The sequence below is a fragment of the Tigriopus californicus genome, chromosome 10 (genome assembly GCF_007210705.1).
Source record: "Tigriopus californicus strain San Diego chromosome 10, Tcal_SD_v2.1, whole genome shotgun sequence".
NCBI lineage: Eukaryota > Metazoa > Arthropoda > Copepoda > Harpacticoida > Harpacticidae > Tigriopus > Tigriopus californicus.
Genome location: NC_081449.1, coordinates 4,291,161 through 4,311,942, shown reverse-complemented (window position 1 = coordinate 4,311,942; position 20,782 = coordinate 4,291,161). Strand labels below are relative to the sequence as shown.

General features: G+C 40.2%; 2 protein-coding genes across 2 annotated transcripts; both read left to right on the top strand.

Annotated features, from left to right (window-relative positions):
* Window positions 1–3,518: 3,518 nt before the first annotated feature.
* LOC131889320 (uncharacterized) lies at window positions 3,519–10,838 on the top strand. Its single transcript, XM_059238406.1, has 4 exons — window positions 3,519–6,633; window positions 6,707–6,763; window positions 7,689–10,379; window positions 10,666–10,838. Exons 1-4 carry the CDS (start codon window positions 3,914–3,916, stop codon window positions 10,811–10,813), a joined length of 5,616 nt encoding a protein of 1,871 aa, XP_059094389.1. The 5' UTR covers window positions 3,519–3,913; the 3' UTR covers window positions 10,814–10,838.
* A 5,684-nt stretch (window positions 10,839–16,522) lies between these two features.
* On the top strand, window positions 16,523–19,630 carry LOC131888085 (zinc finger protein 569-like). Its single transcript, XM_059236871.1, has 2 exons — window positions 16,523–19,045; window positions 19,262–19,630. Exons 1-2 carry the CDS (start codon window positions 16,614–16,616, stop codon window positions 19,386–19,388), a joined length of 2,559 nt encoding a protein of 852 aa, XP_059092854.1. The 5' UTR covers window positions 16,523–16,613; the 3' UTR covers window positions 19,389–19,630.
* Window positions 19,631–20,782: the final 1,152 nt, after the last annotated feature.

Here is a 20,782-nt window from a genome sequence, read left to right as displayed (position 1 = left end):
ATTTAGTATTTAGAAGAATATGACACTTAGTTCAGCGCATTATAGTGTTTAAACTTTGAACCTTAAATTCTATTCCGAAAACAATGAGATTACATGGGTCCCGGATCCAGACCAAAAACAAAAAAAAACAGCGGTTCTACGAGCTATAATATGGCTTTAGTTTTCCTTCCTACTTAAACGTACTTTGAACGCTTTAAACACCACTTTTTGAGCCACTTTCTTCATTTCTTTGTCAAAAAACACATTTTGAATTTGGTGTTGCTGCGACTGTTGATAATGATGCCTGAAAAGTAACTTAAGCCTTAGAACTAACCGTTAAAGCATGAACACTTACAAAAACGTGTTTGGTTTGGTTTGGATGTCAGACCCAAGTAAACTCATTGTTTTAGAACAGAATTTAAGATTCAAAATTCCACCACAATGGTGCGCTGACGTCATTGTCATACTTTTTTTAAAACAGGGCACTGGTATAAACAAGAGAATAGAGACGGGTAAAGTACCGGATCGGATTTTAGCTATGTGAGCTAGTCGGGCTGCGCCACAATCCTGGCAAGAACTACCATGATTTCAACACATCCAATGCTTCCAAATTTTCATTGACAAAACTGTTTGCCATCTTAAGGAATCGTTTGACAATTATTTTAAACCATTTAAGTCCACCATTCGCGCACTAGTATGAAATCGCAAAGCTTTATACTTCTTTATACGCTTTAAGATGCCAGACTTTTTCTTTTTTGTATTTGGGGTGTTAGGGTTGGAGGATGTAGAGGAGGATGAACCTCGCCCTGCCAGCAAAGCTAACCATCACATTGCCTTATATTGTTCCAATTGGCAGTGTCAAAGTCCGTATCAGATTGGTTCTCCATCTGTGGATGTGTTTAGCGGCTACAAGTTTCTTTAAGAAAGATTGTGGAGGAGAATTGAACTGCGGACTTCTCTCATGCTAAGAAACTGCACTACTCCACGGCTCCTCCCTATCAAGAGATTATTTAATAGAGAATTTATTGCCCAAGTACTGTGGCACAATGAATAAGCCATCAACTCTTCTGGTAAAGGTTCCAAATTCTCCATTGGTAAAATTCAGAACAATTATGACATGTGCATCATTATTTTACAGGAGGGTGTATACTGTATGATGAACAATGCGTCAACAATTGGGCAATCATTGTTCCCAACAAAATAGTATTAAGAAAAGCACAGTTTCACAAGTTTTTGGTGAGTAACCTTAAAAACATTCTTTTTCTAAACTTACCATTGGCCTTTTTAGCACAACGGAAAAAGATGTTGATGAAAAGTCTCTGGTATGTTGCAAGTATAGGTCCAGATAGGTCACAAGGTAAGACCATGTATAGGTCTCTTTTTATCACCATTTGGATGTACAAAGTGTTTGTAATTTTAAGCTAATAGGATTTGATAGGTCACTCAGAAGGGTTGGTGGTGTATTTATGCTGTTAGAGTAAATCAGCAATGAGTTGGTCAATGAAAAATACATTGTGAAAATCAGGCATCTTGGAGCGTATTCTTCCGATTGTTTGTCATCAAGAAGTGACGGGAGGGGAGGGTAAGAAAGTAAACAAGCCAAGGAATAAGTGGGGAAGGGATAGTGTATGACGTCATATGAGATAGAAGAAGGGAAGAGCACAAAAGAAAAACATTGCCCTAAAACGGGTTTCCTTTTTGAGGCTTACTAACGGGTTTTGGATAGTCCACAAGTAGCATTATAGGCTGCTGATAATGTAAATTTGTAGCTCTTGCAACAACCTCCCATGATTTTCAATTTGATCCCCATCAGTGCAATATTGCCCTTCACCCTTGAGGTAATAATTCAGGGCATTAGTTGTTCCTCAAGGAAGGGAACAAATTACAGTGACAATTAATTTGGTCAAAAAATAGTAATTTGTTACACTACCATTACTCAAAAAACCCAATGGCCTTACTCATTGCAATTACTTTTACTAAAGTTTGAAGTGACCAATATCTTATGGTTTTTGCCCCATGTTTTTGGCTTCAAGCAATCCTAATGCGTAAATTTTGGAGACTTTGTGTCATCTGTTTTCAAAAATGAGCATTGGCATTTAATTTTGGCATAGTTGTTCAAAATCTACTTAATTGTAATGCTTTGAGGAGTCAAGATTGGGACCCTAGATGGGTTGATGATTGTTGAGGGTTGAAACAATGTCGCAAACGTCACGATGGGAAAACAGTGTTACCCTTTGTCAAGTCAATGAACCTTCCTTGTTTGATGGCTTAGGTCCTGGAAATGTGAAGTCTTGGTAAATTTTATCCATCATGCTCAAGCCAAAGAAAGAATTTCCTTACTGCACTGAATTAAATCTTCAGCCCAACAGAATTTGATTGAGAATATGTGAACAATAAAGTATCAAACACCACAAGATTTAAAACCAAGAACATCCTCAGAGAATAGTTAAGAGCCAGCACAATTTTCAACCCTGACTTCCATTGCTTATAATATGCTAGATGGATAGAGGCTCTGTTGAGCCTTAAGTTTACTCAATTACCATGAGATAAACAAAAAATTAAAGGCGACTTGGTAAGTTAAAAAAAGAACAAGTAACGAATAATTCTTTTAGCTTTTGGGTCGTTACAATTACACCATTTTAAAATGTAATTGAATTAGACTTGCTTTTTCCAAAAAAAGAACAAATTACTGTAATTTTGCTTCTTGTAATTTCGTTACCAATGCTTTGGATAAGTTGAATGCTTAACTGTGGTTTTTTCTAACAAGGGTAATTTCCATCAACCTGCTAAAACTTCATTAGTCTCCTATTTGACACAAAACTGCTTGGAATTATCAATAAACTAGTAAACACTAGTAAAGTTATTTAATATTTCTGGTCCACATCATTAGTGTCATTTTGAAAAGCTATGAGGAAAGAAGAATCATCATAACTCTGTGAGAACTAATTCAAGACCTGATGAAATCAAAATACAGACCAACTCCATTTCTTCTTGATGTGTTAACATTTCTCCTATGAAACTTCAAATTAATACAATTTAAGATATCTTCTCATACGTAGACTGTGCACTTTATTAGTAACTACTGCTATCGTTAACAAGCAAAAAACATACCATTAGTTTTTTGTTTAGTTTGTTTTAAGTTACATAAATCACTGCTTTTGTATGTAAAGATTTGTAATGAGGAATATTACATTTGTTTCATTTTGATAGTTTCTAAAAGTGTTTTGTAACTAATGTTAGTTGGTTGATTCATAATCCATAAAGGAGGTCTTGATTGATTGCAAGCTGGGAGAAGCACACTGAAATGAATTCATGAAAATCAAAAAATTATACAAATTGTTCAAGAGGAATTGAGTTTTTAAAGGTGATGTTACCGTTTTGGCCAATTTATATGACTATTTAAAAAATCAGTCTGATATTTGCAAATACTGTCATTCCAACTAATATCATCCACTACTTCTACTACCTATCTTGAGATGGCACTTTGAATTGTTTAATCATGGTTCTTGTACTCAATTTTTACCTTAAGTTCACTATCACATTGCATCTTAGGACATTTTGCATTTGCATTATGTTTATTCAGAGATATGTAACTAAATGCATAACCGAAATCCCCTCATTTCAGAGCCTATCCTCACAGGTTGACCCCTGCCGTATTATATCAAGTGAGGTCACCCAACTGGCAGCTGGATCAGAGCCTTCCAAGTGCGCCACCATTGAATGTTATTTTGCAGGATAACGCCCCCTATGGAGCAATAACTGAAGCTCGAAATCGAAGCTGTGAATAGCGTCTATTCAAGCGTCAATCTTTGGGTCCTTCAGACCTTCTGCGAAGTGCGAACCTCACCGCACGTGGTTAACCATGAATCGGCGTATTCTCAATGGTCCCTATGCAATGTGACTTCCCTACTCGCTTAATTAACGTTATCTGAAAATGGAATCGCCAGTCTCGCCGGGTCCCCCTCCCAAGGGGGTGCATCTGTCCAAAGTATCTTTAGGCCAATGGCAATTGTTCGTACAAGAGCAAGAGCCCGACCTGCTGATTAATGACCAGCCTTTCGTGGCCTTGACCATGATGTACCATTCCGAGACTCACGAATACATTTGGCGGGTTCTCGGACGACTCGTCGAATCCGGACAAGTTAGCGGGTTCTCGGCGTTTCTCGGTAAATGCCATCAGTTGTTTAATAATGGCACACCTTGCTTAGGCATGAAGCCTCCGGATGCCAAATTTCCACTGTCCTGCCAGTTTTCAAAGAACTGTTCCATCATGATTCCCAAATCCAGTGAATCTCAGACATGTCAAGCCTGTCAGACATCCTTGGAGGATCCGGTCCAATTTTGGCGGGCAATCCAAGAAGTGGCTGAAGATATGCTATATGATCGAGGATACAAAACATTCGATGCCTTGAACCGAAGCTATCCTCCCGTCAAAGCGTGGCAATGTATTATGTGCTCGATGCAAGTACCTTTGTCCGATATTAGAACGCATTTAGAAAAGGAACATTTATTGAGCCATTTTGTTTGTTTCCATTGCGATGATCGATTTGTGGATGCCAAGGATCTGTCTTTTCACACCCTGCAAGCGCATCCCGAGATTCAAGAGCTTTTTTGTCCACTCTGTCCCGAGAATGTCCCCATCAACGGCGAGATTGATAGCTTGGCCAACCACTTCCGGATATGCTTTGAGAACAAGAACAAGATTGTGGATCAAGAAGAAACTGCTCGTAGAGTGTTGGTGTGCCAATTTTGCACCTCACCATTCTTCTCGAAAAAAGTGTTTGAGAAACATGTAGTCGCGTGTGTGGCTTCGAGGGGTCGGACTCAAGTTGCTGAAGACGATGTCGTCCAGCGAGTTCAACATGTGCAAGAGGTCGACAAACGGGTTCAACCGGCAAGTGATTCCTCCATGATGTCTTCGACCTCAAAGACAAAACTATTGCCCCCGCCAATTGATAACCCCCTGGAAACCCGAGCAAATCATCCTGGCCCCTCCAAAGCCACATGTCCGGAATGCTGGAAGAAGATTGGGGCCAAGTTCTTGTCCCGACATCTCATGGTCCATCATCGTTTGGGTGATTTCAAGTGTAGTACATGTTCAGTGACCTGTCAGAGTGCCGAGGAACTTACAAATCATTTCTCTGATGCTCATCCTTCCCAATTAGACCAAGTCTGTCCCAATTGTGCCAAAGACGTGGATATTTCGAATGATCGGCAAAGCTTTGTTCATCACGTGAAAGCCTGTCACAAAATCATCTTCTTGACCAATATGAAGGGAAAACGTGTTCCGTTTAAAGGCTCCATCTGCTCCGATTGTGGCCAAATCTTTCGCAACAAGGCAGCCCTGGATCAACACGAACTTCAGGCGTGTAATCAAATGGTACCAATGAAACGAAACAAGACTTACTCCAAAGAATCCAGCCTATCCGAACCCTCTGCACCCCATCACCAACAAAATGGCTCGATCAATCAAATTTCCTTTAGCTGCGCCTTCTGTTCCGAAATCTGCGACTCTCGTGAAAGTCTTGCCAACCATCTCAAAGTGACGTGCGATGTTAATTTACGTACTAGTCATCCTACTGATAGCGTAAGGGATTTCTTACCATTGTCACGGGTAGACGAGTTTCTGGAAAGCTCCGTTGATCTGGAATTGGAGTCAGTTGATGTCATGGATGATCTGGACAGGGTCAAAGTAGAGCCTGAACCCAAGGATATTACATCCAAAGATCCTTTATGTTTGAACCTACCGAAACCACAAGTAGTTGTCATGTACCGGAATGTTCAAAAAACTGCAAAAGAAGTGCGGGTTGTACCTCCCATATCAACTTATTCCAATCCAACGCAGTGCCAAATCTGTTTTAGGAGGATTCCCAACAGGATCTTCCACAAGCACATGATGTTCCGTCACCAAATGGGTCAATTTCTGTGTCTCAAGTGCCTGCAGCAATTCGAAACGGCCACACAAATATCTCGTCATACTATTGCTCATTCGGATGTGACAGAGTTGAATTGCCCCAATTGTAAGAAGGATATCAGCCTAGGTTCTGACCGTAAAGGCCTCGAGGATCACATTCAAACCTGTCACAAGCTTAAATTTCGTTGGGATGGAACCACCCAAAAGCACGTCGAGTACATCGGGCGTGTCTGTATGGATTGTGGGAAGGATTACGAGACACTTGAACAATTGATGAGACATGAAGCCCTAGACACTTGTGAATCTGGACGACATGCGCCCGAACAAAGAAAGAAATATGTCTATCATTTGCGAAAACTCAAGAAGCAAATCCAACACCGAAAAATTTCATCGTCTCACGTGATTTGCGACATTTGTGGCGAAAAATTGGTCGGTAACGAAAAGTTGAAGTATCACCATAGGCAGAAACATCCAGTCAATTCATGTCTGTGCCCTTTCTGTGGCATGGAGTGCTCAAACAAGTCGACTTTGCAGTATCATCTCAACAAGTTCCATCCAAAATCTGACGAGACCACGTGTAAAGACTGCGGATTGATCAAGCCTACCGTATCAAGTCTCAAAGCTCACGCCCGGATTCACAAACCGCCTGAAATTTTGTGTCCGATTTGTGGCAAGAGATTTACCAAACCTGAATATTTAACCTTGCATAACCGCATTCATACGGGAGAGAAACGATATAAGTATAACCAGAAAGAAAAAGGAGTATAATGAATGATGATTGTAGTTTTGTTCACGTTTTCCCTCGTGTTCCAGGTGCGATTTATGCGACTTCAAGACTGCGGTTGGATCTAATTTAACCAACCACAAAAAGTTTGTTCACCAAAAGCTTCCCAGGCAACCAAGAAAGAAAAGTAAAGCGATGAAAACGAAAAAGAAACATGGAAAATAACTCAGCAATATATGCTAGTCTCTCAAAGTTCATTCAAGCCTATTAATCAGATATTAGAAAGAAGAAAAGGCCTGTTATACAAAGAATGAACCTTGAGTTCAATGTTATGGTAAAATATAACAAACGGACATACATACAGATTGGACGCAATGGTAATGCAAAAGATTTAATTTGAAATAAAATATGCCAATGCCTGTACTTGAAGTAACATGAAGTACTTCACGCTAATATTTCATGAGCTTCTCAACAACAGTAGTGTAAACCATTTTGAAAAATGATCCATATTGTGATAAAAAAATATATATTGTTAATAATGCTGAAATCCGCTAAGGCTCCAATTCTTTAAAAGAACCTAAATACTCATAGAGGAATGCAATACGAAATATACATAAACATATGTAAAAGAAATATACATACATACATGCATACGACCATGGAAAATAAAAGATATTTAATTATCTTTGAATTCGACTAATCCTTTTTGGGATTGGATAAAAAAGATAGTAAAGAAGTTGAATGAGATTGGTTATATTTTTGGATGTCGGTTAATTATATTTGACCCTCGATCGATCAACGAACTCCATTGCACTGGGAATAGGGTAAGATATGAACTTGCTTTCCCTGAATCTTACGCAATGGCAAAAGAAGCATTCCATTCCTTTATTTACTATTCAATTCCATCAGCTTTTAGCCACCCTGAACAGTTTGTTATGTTTCTCTCCCAAACGACATCTAAAATTTGAGTAAAGTGAGCATTTTTTTTCTCCATGCTCAAGAGTTAGATTAGTCTCAACTCCAGGCCTTCGCTCCAGGCACTTGTCATTATCCTATTAATTGATTATAACTAACCATGGAAATAGAAGCAAATGAGAAAGAAGACCATCCATCGGAATTGGCAAATCTGGTCAAGGTCCCATTGGGTCAATGGCAGTTATTCTTACGAGAAAACCCCGACCTGTATATCAATGGACAGCCTTTCGTGGGCTTGACTTTGATGTACCATCCCAAGACTCACGAATACATCTGGAGAGCTTTGGGAAAAATCGTCGAATCTGGACAAGTCACCACTTACCGCGAGTTCTTGGACCGATGTCGCAAATTTTTCAATAGCGGCGTCCCTTGTTTAGGGATGAAATCTCCGGATGCTCAGTTTCCATTGTCTTGTCAATTTTCTGACAATTGTTACATCATAATCCCCCAATCTACTGGAGCCACAGCCTGCCAAGCTTGTCTTCAATCGGCCGACGATCCCGTGGGATTTTGGCAAGAAATCCAGAATGCCGCTCAAGACATCATCTATGATGGGGGCGTCAAGACCCTGGATGCTTTGAACCGAAGCCACGCCAAAGCCTGGCCTTGTCTGTTGTGCTCGGTTCAGGTGCCTCTGGCCTCCATTAAAGGCCATTTGGAACAAGAGCATTTTCTGTGTCACTTTGTTTGCCACCATTGCGATGATCGATTTGTGGATGCCAAGGATTTGTCTTTTCACACCCTCCAAGAGCATCCCGAGGTTCAAGTACTTTTTTGTCCACTCTGTCCGACCAATGTGCCTTTGAGCGGTGGGATTGATGGCCTGGCCAATCACTTCCGTGTTTGTTGTAGTAATAAACACAAGATCTTGCGGCAAAACGAGACAGGAATAATGGTTTTTGAATGTCAACTTTGCCATTTGAAATTCGGATCGAAAGAAATGGCCCAGAAACACGTTGATGAGTGCCGGGGCCTCAGGGCCTTAAAATCGGTGATAGAAGTGATCGAGAGTGAAAAAGTGAATAGTGTCCAAGCTCCCCATGTTCCTACCAATGCGTCTTTAGTGTTGAACAAAGACTGGCCAACCTTCTCCAAGGACAGCCAAAATAGACAGAGTGATTCATCCAAAATATCGTGCCGTCTTTGCGACAAGGAGATTGGCGCCAAGTTCTTGTCGCGACATCTCATGTTCCATCATTGCATGGGGGATTTCAAATGTAACTCGTGTCCATTGGTATATCAGACGGCCAAAGAATTAACAGATCACATCTCTGATGCTCATCCTTCACAAACGAGTCAGATTTGTCCCAATTGTGCCAAAGATGTGCCCATTTGGGACAGGAGACGAACTCTAGCCAACCACATGGAAACCTGTCACAAAATCATTTTCTTGACCAACATGAAAGGGAAACGCGTTCCATTTAAGGGCTCCATCTGCTCCGATTGCGGTCAAATATTTCGCAACAAGACAGACCTAGACCAGCATGAATCTCGGGGCTGCAACCAAGAAATGCACATGAAACGAATGGAGACATCTACTAAAACATCCCACCAAAAGAAGTCTGTCCCAACCCTTCCTCATCCGTTGGTTGGAAATAAACATATCTGTGGATTCTGTTCACAAACATTTAGCTCAAGGAATCATCTAGCCAATCATCTTCAAAAGGCCTGTGATGCCAAGTTGCGGACAAATAATCCCGATGATCTCAATGGAAGTCCGTCAACGTTATCGCGGGTGGATGAGTTCCTTCAAAGTTCTCTTGATCTGAATTTGGAGACAGTGGATGATATTGATAGTCTGAATATGGTTGAAGCAAAGTCTGATTTTCACAGCCCCCAAGAAACCAACGACAACTCGCCACAAGATCCCTTGGCAATTAACCCGGAACCAAAAGGTCGGATCATGTTCCTCAATGTTCAGAAGCTGAAAAATGACATCCCCGATGGTTCGCCAGAGTTGCGTTTATCAAACAAGGTTGACTGCCATGTTTGCTTCAAGAAACTTTCTCCCGAATCTCTGCTCAAGCACAAAATGTTTCGTCACCAACTTGGCCAGTTTGATTGTCCGAAATGCCGTTTGCAATTTGTGACGGCTGAACACGTCTCCAAGCATTTGACCGCACATCCGGATGTGTCCGAGTTGCGTTGCCCCAATTGCAAACAAAGTGTGACTCTTGGAGCCGATCTTAAAGGTCTCGTGAGTCACATGGCAACTTGCTCCAAGCTCAAATTCCGTTGGGATGAAACAACCCAGGAGCATGTTCAGGATATTAGACTTGAATGCATAGATTGTGAGCAAGGTTTTGGCACTCCTGAAGAATTGGCCGAGCATGAAGATGTCACTTGTACTTTCGAAGAGGATGCATCACGCTTGCGAGTGGAATACCTTGAAAATCTAATCAAAATGAGAAATCGAACTCAATACATTAGAACCTCATCGAAACACGTAATCTGTGACGTATGTGATAGAAAGTTTGTCGGTGCTCACAAGTTGAAGGATCACAAAGCCAAGCAACATCCCAGCAATCCATTGTTGTGTGACACTTGTGGCATGGATTTCATCAATGAGACCAAGTTGCAGATTCATATCAACCGCGCTCATCCGACTTCTGACAAGCTCACGTGCAAAGATTGCGGATATAGAGGAGGCAATGAACGTTTACTAAGAGTACATCAAGAAATCCACGGACCTGCGAGACTGATGTGTCCTACATGTGGTAAGAGGTTTACCAGGAGAGTGTATCTAAGGAGTCACATGCGTATCCACACGGGAGAGAAACCATGCAAGTAAGTTATAATTAGTCCAAGTTGAAAATGAGTCAAGTCATTTAATCTCTATTATTGTGAATTGGACTTCTCGAAAGAAGCGCAGATAGTTCTGGAACTGCGCATTAGAACTTATCTCGGACGTTATTACAACGTGCTTTGTTCTTTCAAATAACCATAGAATGAAGAGTAATAAAGACTAACAATCATTTAGTGTATAGAAGGCAAATATGGTTTGGCGGATGATGAGCTTTGCTCTGATCGATTGTAATTCTTTCTACTAATGCATCTATTTGTTTTGTTGCAGGTGCGATTTATGCGGCTACAGCACGGCATTTATAGGGAATCTGATCAACCATAAGAAGTTTGTGCACCAAAAAATACCCAGGGAACCGAAAAGTAAAAAAACCACTCGGAAAAAGCAACTTAAGGAGTATCAGAGTAACCCACAATAAAAGTAAATCTGCCAAGTTCGTTAAAGTTTTAGATTCATTGCTAGGACCTTTCAAACATTTTGGTGTTAGTGCTGAGTTCTTTCCATATAATTTTTTAACCAAAGCTAAGCAATGATATCGTCTGAATTGTTCATGATCATTCAAAATGGGCACTTAATACTAGGAATTGATTTTAATAAGTTCCTTAATTAGTGTTAAACTTTGCCTGAAAACGGGTTTATTGATAAGGGATGAGGGGAATATTAACGAAGGAAACTGTAACGGGCTTGTTGAGCGCACAACAGGTTCAATGAGTGCTAAAACAGCTGTTTTTATTAAAAGCTAGGGAAAACATTCTTTATTCATTGGTCTTCATTAAATGCACTGCTGGAACGAGTCCGGGTTCAAGTCCTAGTGCACTCGAGTCTTTTCCGATATTGGCCGGGCTCAAGTCCGGACTCGTCAACTCTGGCCCTTGTTCGAACAAACCGGGATTTTCAAAGGCTTGGAGGTGCCCTTGAAACGCACGTTAAGTCTCTACGGGGAAATAATATTTTAGGGTCTTCTCGTCCCTGAATTTAGCCTGAGCATTTGCACTCAGAATATTAATTCAAACAAAATGAAATTGAAATTTTTAGATAAAAAAGTTGTTCATTCTGGTTCCCAATTAAAAAAACAATTGATTTTCTATCTTGTCAATCCATTTAAAACTGATTCACCGGGCAGAGCTTGAAGTATTAATTGGCAAACATATTAACTAAAACCAAGTCGAACAGTTACTGCAGTTTTGATTTACACTTAAAGTGGCGTTAATGTTTTGAGTTGCTCTGTTTTTGGGACAGGGTTAATTTTCTTTATTAGTTTTAGCGTGATTAATAGCATAAATTTTGTTAATCTTAGCTTTTTTGCATTTTTTTTTGGTTGGTTTGTTTTTTCACGGGCTTTTCTAACCGCTACAGGGAATGTAATCCCCAGCACTATTAAAACGATAGGTTATAATTCGTCTATTTATTACCTTTCAATAATTAAAGAGGAAATTTCGCCTACGAACGAATTTGAGTCGGCAGACCGAGCTAGTCCTTGACGTAACTTTTGTTACGTCGGTAATAAAAGAGAACTTATCTTTGAAAGCGGTGCCTAGGAACCGCTGGGAGAAGGTTGCGTTACTAACAAGATTCGCATAGTGTAGTCAGCTGTCTACTTCCTTTTCCGCCTCATTGCGAGAAAACAACATCAAACGACGGTTATGTATGTCCCCCCCCGCCCCCACCCTTCGATTCCAATGTTGTCCATTTCAGTTGTTACGTCGTGTTTTATCGACGACTTGAACACAGGGATGAGAAATTATTAAAACCCATTTTCTACCACCTGGCAGAAATTGGGGGCAGAAAATGGCAGAAATTGGTCCAAAATAAGTGGCAGAAAATGGGAGAAAATGGCCAAAAGTGGCAGAAAATAGAATTCTTTGTATTATTCTAAATCATCTTTTTCTAGTAGTCACGATCACTTCCGTTCATTTTCAAGCCTACCTGTATGTAGTTTTGACACGTTGGGATGGGTATTTTGCATCGAATCATCGAATGTGAGATACAACCACTAAACGAAATTGGTGTGTGATCGAGTTTGAATTTTGCCACCGCAATCGATTGGAGTCAGGGATGCCACTTGATCTAAACTTTTTAAAGTCAAAATGACGACAATTTCATTAAAAAAAAGTTATATCGTATTCAATAATAATTTTGATGAGTGTGAAAAGAAGTGTAAATGTTGTGGCTAAGCCTTGGATGCTGCAAGTGGGCTATGGATACTGTTATCAATTCAATCAACCATCAAACAATATAAATATCGATATTTGAGGAACATTTTTGCATTTCAGCCAATGCTATATCAATATGCTTTGTAGCAAAAGACACTTCAAGAACTTATCCAACCCATATGATTCTTCTCGTCTTTGACATATTTTAGAATCAAGATCGGTCATTCTAAACACTGGCGGCCATTTTTGACAACCCTATCCAGCAATTTCTGCCACTTTCTGCCATTTTCTGCCATTTTCTGCCATTTTCTGCCACTTGTGGCAGAAAGTGGCAAAAATTCGATCAATCTCGATTTTTCCCATCTCTGCTTGAACAACGGGTGCACCGTCACATCGCATTTGCTTTTATCGCTCCTTCTGTAGATTCCAGATTGGCCGTTTTTTTCTGTTTTTTTCAGATCAGTGAGCCATTTAAATGTATCATGTAAGTAATTATTCTAAAGGTTAGCTAGGGATAGCTAAGAAGATAAGCAACTTTTATTACATCAGTAATTAAGTGGTCCTTAGCTTGGCAACTTGATGTTTTCAAAGGTTCAAAAATGTAGATTCGCGATATTTGGGCGTAAAGAGAGAGAGAGAGCAGGACTGCTCCCATTGTCCCATCTAGGGTCCAAATCCCGTCTCCTCAAAGCATTAAAATGAATCAAATTTTGAACAACTATGCCAAAATTAAATGTCAATGCTCATTTTTGAAAATAGACACACTAAGTCTTCAGACTTTACGCATTAGGACTGCTTGAAGCCCAAAATACAATTTCTTTAGTGAGATATAGTCTTGGTGGGGCAAAAACCATAAGATATTGGTCACCTTGAATTTTAGTAACAGTAATTGTAATGAGTAACGCCACAGAATAGTGGAATCTTGGCCTTTTCTACCAGAAAATAACTTGGTGTCGTCAGCATAAGAAGAGAGACTGGCCGCAATTCAAAGCATTTGAAGCAGGGGAACGAATGTAATGTAATAAGGAGGGGCCCTAAGATGGAGCCTTGGGGAACATCTGACTTAACATCATGTACGAGTACGTCAATATAGGATCCCTTGACCTTAACAATTTGCTTCCTATCATGAATGAAGCTTCTTATCCAATTCAGAACCTTGCCTTGGATCCCAATGTCATGAAGTCTATTGAACAAAAGGCTATGATCTACTTTATCAAAGGCCTTGGCAAAATCAAGATAGACAACATCAACTGACTCTTGTCTTTCCAATGCCTCAGTGACTTATTCTAAATGCTCAATTAGTTGGGTAAGTGCTGAAATGTGCTTAAAACCCGTGCTGGCCAGGAGTAAGGACTTCATGATCTTCTCAGACACCTTTGCAATTCTCCAAGTAAGAGAAATAGGCATATAGTTACTGCGGAGCGACTTATCTCTCCCTTTAAAAATTGGAACAAAGTGAAGAGGGAATCTTGTCCTAATCCAAGATACAATGCATCAAGTACAAGAAAACCTTTGTGTCTCCTTTACATGGTTGGAGGTACACCATACATTAAAGCACGCCTTAAGTCTCATGGACGAACAGCTCATGAACGTTTGGAAAAAAGGACAATCCACCTTCAAGAATCCCTTCTTCCTTTTGTACTTCTCAAGGCCGAACTTGATGAGCTTTTGACAATATTTAGGGTGGTCAAACTGCCAGCCGTTTCCTTCTTTAGGACAAGGCTGCTAACAGTAAACAGGACAGACTGGTTTCTCTAAAACTTTCTTCTCTTGCTCTACTTCAAGCGGAGACGCCTCTTCAACCTCTTGATTGGCTAAATCAGTCGATTTCTCGGCTTCTAAGTGAGCCTGTTCTTCAAGCACCTCCCTAGTCTAATTTGGTTTGCCAAAGCAGCTAAAGGACTTATTGACAACTGAAGGATCTTTCCCTGACAATATCAAGTTTAAACATTGTATAGCCTCTTTACTGACTTTTCCCAGCATGGCTTCTATCATAAATGCAAAGGGACTATCACTAAATGGATAGTGTACTCCAGCCCTTCACTCGGCGGATTGCAGGAGAGTCTGAACTTTCCTACTGGAATTGATTGCAACATCTACACCCGCATAGTGTGCAAAGGAGACACAAACTGTATGCCAAATTACATACTTTTAAGTGTATCCATGGGCTATCCCATAACACGGACATTAATTTCTACCAACGAGACAATGAACGTGTTTGATGTATCCAACGCCATTGCACCTACAGTACAACACGACTAAATACTACATCAATCATGCGCCACTCATTTCTTGAGAGAGGCCTGAGACTCTATGTGCTAGAAATTGCCTTCCTCCCATCGGGTCATCCATGCTTTTAAAAATTCCCTTCCCAAATTCGAGGAGGACCTGGATGACTTCCTCCAAACCATTCCAGAGCAACCTTCAATACCCGGGTATCATCAATCGGCAAATTCAAACTCGATTTCTAGTCAGATTTTCTTTCCAGTGATTGTGTAACCATATTTTTGTGACTTGAATCCTATTCAAGACATCCGTCTGCAGGTTATTAGTCGTTCCTCAATAAAAGGAACAAAATACAGTTACAACTGCTTTGGTCAAAAGTGGTAATTTGTTACACAAACATTACTCAAAAAAAATGTAATGGCATTACTCGTTACTCGTTGCTTCTATTAAGATTTAAATGACCAATATTTCATAGTTTTTGCCCAAATCGAAATTTATCCCTACAAATATTAGAGGGAAGCCAATTAAACAACAAAGGAGCCCGAGAAAGATAAGAAGTTAACTTCATTGTTCGAACTAGCCTGGATTCTCGAGGGCTTGGAGGTGCTCTCAAAACTCATAGTCTTTGTGTCAACATTTTTCAATCATGAGCATTGGCATTTAATATTGGCATTATTGTTCAAAATATATTGCATCATAATGCTTTGCGGAGTCAAGATTGGGACCTTGGATGGGGCACGGACTTCTAGAAATATGGACTGCGAACGAGCTTCCCTGCAAATCGGCCTGCTCTTGGTCATAGCCACTATGAGCCGCTTTTCGAATTAAAGTAATAAAATAAGAAACGTAGATGTCTTCAATTAACGATAGGTCAATTTTATATCATCTACATGCAAAGTCGATCGTTTCAAAGTTATGTTGTCAAAAGCTTATGTAGCTGACCAAGAGCAGGCCGAAAACTCAAATTTTATGTAGTGTTTACTACATAACTTTGAACATGTTTCTTAAGTTCCCAAGGCATAGGTTTGGGCTCAAACTTGGCTGAGTTCATCTATTCACTAAGACCTTGTGGTCGTATGAAGTGCTTATTTGGAATAAGATGAGTGGTTTAGGAGATAGGATATTTTTGCTTCTGTTTGCAGTCCAATTCTCTAGAGGTCCGTGGATGGGGTAATGATTCTTGAAGATTTGCAACAATGTCGCATCAGACATTGTCCAGACAGTAACGCTTCCCTCTTAGAAGCTTTGCCTCAAGTCGTGGAACTGTGGAGACTTTGTAAATTTGACTCATCATACTCAAGCCAAAGACGGATTTGTCCTGCTTGACAATGACACTGAATCAGACCTTTAGTCCAAGGGAATTTGATTGAAGAGATGTAAAAAATAAAGCAGCAAGATTCAAAAACAAGAAAACCCTCAGAGTAGTTAAGAGCAAGAACAATTTTAACCCTTTCATTGTTCATAATATGCTATGCTAGATGGAAATGGCAAAAAAACAATTTTTCTACCCATTTATGAGGCCCATTATGATGGAACTGAGTTCTCTACCCTGTTGATGCATTTTGGTCACAAAAACTGTTAGGTTGCCGATACCGCTCTTTGCCGTTGCAGCCAAGTCCGCTTCATTGTTATATGCTATGTAGCTTTCCTTTATCGATTTTCTGGTCTAGCCGAAATAAGGGCTCTCTTTCTCTTTCAAAACAAACCCACCCTTCAGTACATCGAAACTAGAGACTAATAACAAAAGAAGGTAATAATCGAGCGTGAGCAAGCTAGTCGTTTTATTTTACCAAATAAAACCAACGAACGGTGCAATAATTATCCGTCATCAAAGTGGACATGGAATCCATACAACAAGAAGATGTTCCTCCCAACTTGTCAAATCTCGTCAAGGTCCCTTTGGGCAGATGGCAATTATTCTTACGAGAAAAGCCCGACTTTGAAATTGATGGACAGCCTTTTGTGGCCTTGACCGTGATGCTCCATCCTGAGACTCACGAATACATCTGGAGAGCCTTGGGACGAATTGTCGAATCCGGACAAGTCTCCAGTTACCGAGAATTCTGGGACCGATGCCACAAGTTTTTTAACAAGGAAACGCCGTGTTTGGGCTTGAATCCACCAGATGCTCAGTTTCCACTGTCTTGTCAATTTTCTTCCAAGTGTTCCATCATGATCCCCAAATCCAGTGAAAGTACGGCTTGTAAAGCTTGTCTGCAAGCGGCTGAAGATCCCGTTCAAGTATGGCGAGAAATCCGAAATGTCGCAGAAGATGTCATCTATGACGGTGGTGTCAAAACTCTCGAAGCTTTGAACCAAAGTCAGGCCAAAGTCTGGCCTTGTCCGATGTGCTCGGTTGAAGTGCCATTGACCGACATTAAATGTCACCTTGAAAAGTCTCATTTCTTCAGTCATTTTGTTTGCTTCCATTGCGATGATCAATTTGTGGATGCCATGGATTTGTCTCTTCATACATATCAAGAGCATCCAGAGATTCAAGAGCTTTGCTGTCCACTGTGTCCTGCAAATGTCCCCATTGACGGTGAGAGTGACGAACTTGATAATCACTTCCGTCAATGTCGCAAGAATAAGAACATTGCTTTGAGTCAAGAAATGGCAGAACTTTTTGAGTGCCAGCTCTGCTATTTGCGGTTCCCCACCAAAACCATGTATGTAAGTCACTTTGCCGCATGTCTGGCCGCAACGCTTAGGACAGAAAGTGTCCATGGTAAAAACTTTCAAATGGTCGAGCTCGAAAATGTGTCTTCATTGTCAACACTGAAATCGAACTTACAATCGCAGGACAATCAACTAGAATTATCCAAAGTCACATGTCAAGTGTGTTCCAAGATGATTGTTGCCAAGTTTCTGACCCGGCATCTCATGGTCCGTCACAGTATTGGCGATTTCAAGTGCACCTCATGTCCATTGATTTTTCTAAGTGCCAAAGAACTTATCGATCATAGTTATGATGCTCATTCGTCGCAGGAAAAAGAGGTGTGTCCAAATTGTTGGAAAAAAATTGAGCGGCCTCGTCTTGTTCGACACGTGGAAACCTGCCACAAAATTATTTTCTGGACTGCTAGGGCCAGTAAGCGTTTTCGGTATAAAGGGTTCATCTGCCCCGATTGTGGCTCAATCTTTTTTGACCAGACCAAATTAGACCAACACGAATCTCAAGAATGCAATCGACAAATAAACGTCGGTGAAGTTATGTTTGGCCATAAATCATCCCAAAGAACTGAATCATTCCAATGCACTAATCATAAAGACCGACCGTTGAGTGAAGAGATCCTCAAGTGCAGACTCTGTTTTCAAAAGTGCAAGAATTTGAAGGACCTCGCAGATCACCTAGAAGATGTTTGTGAAGCGAGAGTTCGGAACAGCAAAACTGCTCTCAGTTCGGTGGTTCCGATTTTCCGGAATGGTGATAAGCCAAAAGAATCGCCAGTTGTTGTTCCACTGCGGTTATCTTCATCAGATAAGATTGAGTGTCACGTCTGTTGCAGGCAAATTTCGATTGAAACTTTGGCCAAGTACAAACTTCGTCACCAACTCGGCCAATTTAACTGTCCGAAATGCCCATTGAACTTCGTAACGGCTGAAGACGTTTTGAAGCATGTCCTTACCCATCCGGATGTGCACGAGTTGCATTGCCCTAATTGTAATCAAGATGTGGATCTTGGACCCAATCACGAAGACTTTGTGAACCACATGGCAACTTGCTATAGGCTCAAATTCCGTTTGGACGAAACAAGCCAAAAACACATTCAAGAAATTGACCGGGAATGTGTTAATTGTGGGCAAAGGTATGCGGCTTTGTCACTTATTGTGTGTGACATCTGTGATGAGAAAGTCATGGGGGTCGAAAAGTTAAAGAAGCAAAAAAGTCATCACAATTCACCGAGTGCATTGTGTTTTAATTGTGGAAAGGAATCGTCACAGAATTTCCAGCTAAAGTCTTTATTGAAACAGTGTCATTCGTCCTATAAAAAGGTCATGTGCACAGACAAATATAAATGTGACTTATGTGGCAAAGAATTTAAAAGGCCATGCATTTTAAGGACTCACATGAATAATTCTCATCCGACCTCCGCCAAGTTCTCTTGCCAAGACTGCGGGTTTATTGGGGGAGGTCCCTATGGTCTCAAAAGACATCAAGCAACCCATGAACCGCCCAAATATGGGTGTCCGATTTGTGGAAAAAGGTTCATAAGACAACGTGCTTTGCGATGTCACGTAAATACCCACACTGGAAAGAAACCTTACAAGTAAGTAATTGGACATCTTTCAGAAGTTGCTCTGTTGTAAATGTGAAAAATAAATCACATTTCCTTTAGCAGAGGGGCGGGGGAATAGTACTTCAAGACACTGATATCCTGAATCAGGGGTTCCTTTTAACGTCTATATTCGAGGGTGTACTGTGCGCACATTGATTAGCACAGTTTCTTGTTTCTTCCTTTACGTTACTTTTGCTTTATTTTCAGATGCAATTTATGCGATTTTGAGTCTGCGGCCCAGACTAATGTGCACCGTCACAAGAGGCGTGTTCATCAAAACCGATCCAAGAGAAAGAAAGAAAACAGATTAAAAGAATTGGGAAGCAAGAGCTGACGTTAAACGTTTGCTCAGACAAATGACTTTCAAGTGTATACAATAAATGAAGGATGATGACTCTCGACAGTCTTTATTTTCTTGTCAAGATTTTACAGATTTTGGAATTGATACAAAGAGTATCATGGGATTTAAAAAGTGTAATGTCCAAGTTTGTGAGACAAAACATAATAAGAAATGTTCTAGAACTCTAAAACACTAGTAATATCAACAAGTGCCATTAGTTAGCCAAGTCGTCTATATCTGGTATTGCTTGATCGAAGAAGGCCCTGCCTATAGTGGGTTTAGTCTTGCCCATAACTTTGTCAAGGGTTTTTGGACAAAAGCAGAAGAAAAAAATCCTCAAATACATCCAAAGTAAAAGCTTAAGAATGGAGGCCATCAAAAGAGCCATGAGATAAAAAAAAACATGAAAAGACGAGGGTAATGTGTCAAATGTTCGGGAAAAAACACTTGAAAAAAATGGCCCTTTCCAGCCATACTTACTTAATTTTTGTCCGTCTTGATTAGATCTGTCATGTAGAACTTACTAGGCTAGTTGTTGTTGCTGTTGGAACATATTGGTAGAGCATCAGCCTTTAACAAGGTAATTTTAGCTGAACAACTTAGTGCTAATCCATTTTAAAACCATAACTACACCACCAATTCTTCTTAGAGACGTTGCAAATCCGACAAGGGTAAAATTACAAACATTTTTTATATGAAATTGGGGATAAACAAAGAGCTGTATATTGTATGCTTGTATGTAGCATACCAGCGACTTTTCCATCATCGCCTTTGTCCACTACATTGTGCTAAAAGAGCTAAAGGCAAGTTTTGTAAAAAGTGGTGTTCTTAAAGTTAGTCACAAAACAATTGTGAAACTGTGCTTTTCCTCGTTCCATTTCTTTCTTTGGAAGTGATGGTTGCAAAATAGTTGCCGCATACAGCACGCAACTTCCTGTTAAATTCTTATCTATTGGTCATAATTATTCGGAATTCGGATTTGAAACGTCCCCTATGAGAGTTGGCGGCTTGTTCATTCTGTCACAGTACTTGAGCAATAGATTGTTCTTTTAATAATCCCTTGATTCTTGATAAAATCTGGTATCTTAGAGCCGCATTCTCTTGATCAGGAAGGAGCGCATACTTTTTGCGTACGTCTACCACGGATTTCGTGCGAACAGGAATTTCAAGTCCACCATAGATCTCTTGTGAACACACAGCCAGCACGGATTTTATGCGGACTGTTTTTTTTCTAGTCAAACATATAGTAGATGCTAGACATTCTTTTCCATACTAACTCTCACTACAAAAGCAAAAGAACCTTTATTACCACTAATGCGTTAATAAAAGATACTTATCTTCTCAGCTATTCCTAGCTAATATAATACTAAATACATTGAGCGCTAGCT